Genomic DNA, 5000 nt, shown 5'->3' with positions numbered 1-5000 from the left:
CACACCACCATCACCACCACACCACCACCACACCACCACCACCACACCACCATCACCACCACACCACCACCACCACCATCACCACCACACCACCACCACACCACCACCACCACACCACCATCACCACCACACCACCACCACCACCATCACCACCACACCACCATCACCACCACACCACCACACCACCATCACCACCACCACCACCACACCACCATCATCACCACACCACCACACCACCATCATCACCACACCACCACCACCACCACCACCATACCACCATCATCACCACCACACCATCACCACCACACCACCACCATCACACCACCATCACCACCACACCACCACCACCATCATCACCACACCACCATCATCACCACACCACCACCACCATCACCACCACACCACCATCACCACCACACCACCACCACCACCATCACCACCACACCACCACCACACCACCACCACCACACCACCATCACCACCACACCACCACCACCACCACACCACCATCATCACCACACCACCACCACCACCACCACCATACCACCATCATCACCACCACACCATCACCACCACACCACCACCATCACACCACCATCACCACCACACCACCACCACCATCACACCACCATCACCACCACACCACCACCACCACCATCACCACCACACCACCACCACCACCACACCACCATCATCACCACACCACCACCACCACCACCACCATACCACCATCATCACCACCACACCACCACCGCCACCACACCACCATCACACCACCATCACCACCACACCACCATCACCACACCACCATCATCACCACACCACCACCACCATCATCACCACACCACCATCATCACCACACCACCACCACCATCACCACCACACCACCATCACCACCACACCACCACCACCACCATCACCACCACACCACCACCACACCACCACCACCACACCACCATCACCACCACACCACCACCACCACCATCACCACCACACCACCATCACCACCACCACCACCACACCACCATCATCACCACACCACCACACCACCATCATCACCACACCACCACCACCACCACCACCATACCACCATCATCACCACCACACCATCACCACCACACCACCACCATCACACCACCATCACCACCACACCACCACCACCATCACACCACCATCACCACCACACCACCACCACCACCATCACCACCACACCACCACCACCACCACACCACCATCATCACCACACCACCACCACCACCACCACCATACCACCATCATCACCACCACACCACCACCGCCACCACACCACCATCACACCACCATCACCACCACACCACCATCACCACACCACCATCATCACCACACCACCACCACCATCATCACCACACCACCATCATCACCACACCACCACCACCATCACCACCACACCACCATCACCACCACACCACCACCACCACCACACCACCACACCACCATCACCACCACACCACCACACCACCACACCACCACACCACCACCACCACCACACCACCACACCACCACACCACCACACCACCACACCACCCCCATAGCTGTGAGGACGTCATCTCACCACCACCACCACCACACAGTGAGGACGCCATCCCACCACCACCACCCCCTCCCTTCCCAACCCCCCCGCCACGCAGCTGAGAAGACGCCATCCTGCACACACTGGGACACCGCAGTGCCCCCTGGGTAATGGAGCTTTCAGCCCCGTGCCTTGTGTGTTGTTGTTGGGCGCTTGGTGTGTGTGTGTGTGTTGTGGTGTGTGTGTTGTGTCGTGGTGTGTGCGTGTGTGTGTTGTATTGTGATGTGTGTGCATGTGTGCGTGTGCTGTGTTGTATGTGTGTCGGGTTGTTCAGCTGTGGGGATTTCAATGTTTGCCGTGACTGAATAGTTAAACCCAGTGAGGAGACGGAGAAGACAGCAATTATAGGTTCCTGCACCAGATCTTCAAGTCAAACATTTGCCCGACACACACGTGTTTGTGTGTATCTGTGTATCTGTGTGTGTGTGTGTGTGTGTGTGTGTGTGTGTCTGCGTGTGTGTGTATCTGTGTGTGTGTGCGTGTGCGTCTGTCTGTGTGTGTGTGCGTGTGCGTCTGTCTGTGTGTGTGTGTGTGTGCGTGTGCGTCTGTCTGTGTGTGTGTGCGTGTGCGTCTGTGTGTGTGTGTGCGCGTGTGCGTCTGTCTGTCTGTCTGTGTGTGTCTGTGTGTCTGTGTGCATCTGTCTGTGTGTGTGCTTGTGTGTGTGTGTGTGTGTGTGTGCTTGTGTGTGTGTGTGCGTCCCGTCTCGGCGCCCCCCAGCAGCAGCAGCCGGTACCTGATCTTGTCCTCCGTCTTGCGCTGGCTCTGCTCCAGCAGGCTCCTCTCGGTGTTGAGCCGGCTGTGCTCCAGAACCTTCTCCTCCAGGCGGTGCCGGTCGGCCCTCAGGGTGCCCAGCTCCTTCTGCTGCCGCTCCCGGTGCTTGTCGCCGTCCTGCTGCACGCGGGCCAGTCGGCTGCGGGCCTGCTGCAGCTCCTCCTTCAGCCGCGAGCAGCCGGGGCCGCACGGGGGCGGGGCTTCCTCCGCGCCCGGCGTCTTGCTCTCCGCCTCTTTCTGCACAGACTCCAGCCGGCGGAACTGGAGAGACGGCGACGGTCGTCTCGTTATGAGCGCCCCCGACGACGGCAGAGAGCGGCGCTCACTCCGGGGGGGGAGCTTCAGTCGCTTTCAAAACGAGAGCAGCTGGAGCCGCTGGCTCTCACTGCTGCGATCGGTAGCGTTCTATGTTCTACGTTCTATGAACGTCTTTACTGTACCGACGGCGATGTCAATTGTTTCACTTCGTATGGCAAATGTACTCATTGTGAGTCGCTTTGGATAAAAGCGTCTGCTAAACGCCCTGAATGTGAATGTAAACGTTATGTTAACGTTACAACCAGGGTTAAACTAACCCTGGTTGTAACAGACTAACTACAGGTAGGCAAGGGTCGGTTGTGACCGCGTTCACACTTTACACGTCGGTCGACGGAGGGCGTGTCGTGACGTATGGGGGGGGACGTGATCTGATTGGCCGACGGAACCCGCGCTGCCTGAAAATGTTGAACGTTTCTCAACTTTTTGTTGACGCAGGCAACGGATTGAACCCACAATGCATTTCGAGAGCGGCCCATGCAAAGTCAATGAGATCCGTCGACGGACGTGTGCAGTGTGAACGTGGTGTGAGCGGGGGTTGGTTGTAACAGACTAACGGAAAACGCCGTGGGAGTTGCGTAACTTCTCAGGCAGCGACGGATCCGTCGGCCAATCAGATTGCGTTGTGCAAACACACTACTGTGACGCTACAATTGAGGATTTAAAAAAATATTTTAAAATGCGACGGGAGGCAACACTCTCCTCGCGACTACGGGATCCATTTTGCAATAACAAGGAAGGAAGAAGCAGGAAAAAGCTTTGATGCGCCTACAAAGACTTCTCCCCCATACGGTCAGACACGTCATCCGTCAACGGACGGTGTGCAGTGCGAACGCGGCGTAAGTGGGGGGGGGGGGGGGGGGGGGGGGGTCGCGGTGACAGCCTAATGGTGAGCGAGTCGTGACGGCGGTGGTGACTCACCTCGTTGGTGGCGTCCTGCAGCTGTGATCTCAGGTCCTCCCTCTCCCTCTCCAGACAGCGGCGCATCTCCCCGCTGCTCCTCCGCTCCTCCTCCAGGCGAGCACACACCTGCCCCCCCCCCGCCCCCACACACACACACACACACACACACACACACACACACACCCGCCGCCCCGTTTAGCGCCATGGTGAACACGGCAACAGCTAGCGGTGGCGTGCTGTCAGCCCCAGGATTTCATGTTTCCACATGTACATTGTATGCATACATATGTGTTTCTTTTGTGATATCTTTTTCTGTGATTTATTTCCCATTTTGTGCCAGGGAAACAAATTAATCTTCAAGTTTTTGTTATCTTTCGGCACCTCATCACAGTATCTTTGAATTAGTCCAAATTCACCCGTGTATGAAACAACCTTTAATATTACGAAGATTATTTTTGTGAAAAAAAAAAGTCTTTGTAAAAAAAATGTATGCGTCACAGCAGATAGACCACTGCCGTCCAGAATGTCATCTCATTGCCGATAGGCCGATGGCAGTCCACCAGAAGAATATCGGCCAATACCGCTGTACAGCTCATAAATCGGTGCCTCCCTATTACAGATATATTAATTCCAGATTATTCTGCTGGAAGGCATTCGTCATTAATCATGCAGATGGTCTTTCCTACAATCCCTGATTGATTCTGGCTCGGTTCTGATCACGAGCTCCCCCCCCCCCCCCCCGCCCTCCAGCTGAGCGGTAGCTTTGAGTACCTCAACCAATCCAAAGGAAGGTCTTCAGCTGGCATTCAAATGGTTCACACTTCAGCTCTGTGTGTGTGTTCCGCTCTAGTCCTGCCCGGCTCTTTGCTTCGACGTCACGACGAACGACACAAACAGAGCTCCATAAACCAACATCCACCACATGACTTTCATTCCTCAGATCCTCAATCCCCCTCATCTACGCCCTGCAGGCGGGGGGGGGGGGGGGGGGAGGGAGGGGGGGGGGGCTCACTCACCTCCTGGTTGGTCTTCCTCTCGGAGCTCAGCGCCTCCTGCACGCCCTGCAGCTCGGCGGCGTGCCTCCGCATCACCTCCTCGATGGCCCGCCGCACCTGCTCCTTCAGCCGCTTGCGGTCCTCCTCCGCCTTCTCCCACAGCCGCTTCTTCTCCTCCTCCAGCGCCTGCTGCAGCCGGCCCTTCTCCGCCTCCAGCTGCTCCCGGTGGCCGTCCAGCTGCGAGCGCACGCGCACCCGCTCCACCTCCGTCTCCATGCGCAGCCGCTCCGCCTCCTCGTCCGCCTCGCGCCGCTGCCGCTCGCGCCGCTCCTCCGCCTCCTTCTGCAGCGCCTGCTTCTCCTCGTCGCGGTCCTTGCGCAGCCGGTGGCGCTCCTTCTCCGTCTGCT

General features: G+C 57.7%; 1 protein-coding gene across 2 annotated transcripts in view; it reads right to left on the bottom strand.

Moving 5' to 3' along the window:
• fam184b (family with sequence similarity 184 member B) overlaps positions 1–5000 on the bottom strand; it is a 26109-nt gene that overhangs the window by 10337 nt on the left and 10772 nt on the right. For both annotated transcript variants that reach the window (XM_084465049.1, XM_084465050.1), the window contains exons 6-8: positions 4615–5000; positions 3617–3724; positions 2343–2641 (exon numbers count right to left, since the gene is read on the bottom strand). The exon at positions 4615–5000 is cut by the window's right edge and continues 160 nt beyond it. In XM_084465049.1, coding sequence (XP_084321175.1) covers positions 2343–2641; positions 3617–3724; positions 4615–5000 — 793 coding nt within the window. The remainder of the gene's footprint in view (positions 1–2342; positions 2642–3616; positions 3725–4614) is intronic.

Source organism: Micromesistius poutassou, assembly GCF_964030765.1.
Source record: "Micromesistius poutassou genome assembly, chromosome: 3".
Taxonomy (NCBI): domain Eukaryota; kingdom Metazoa; phylum Chordata; class Actinopteri; order Gadiformes; family Gadidae; genus Micromesistius; species Micromesistius poutassou.
This window is presented reverse-complemented; position numbering and strand designations above follow the sequence as displayed.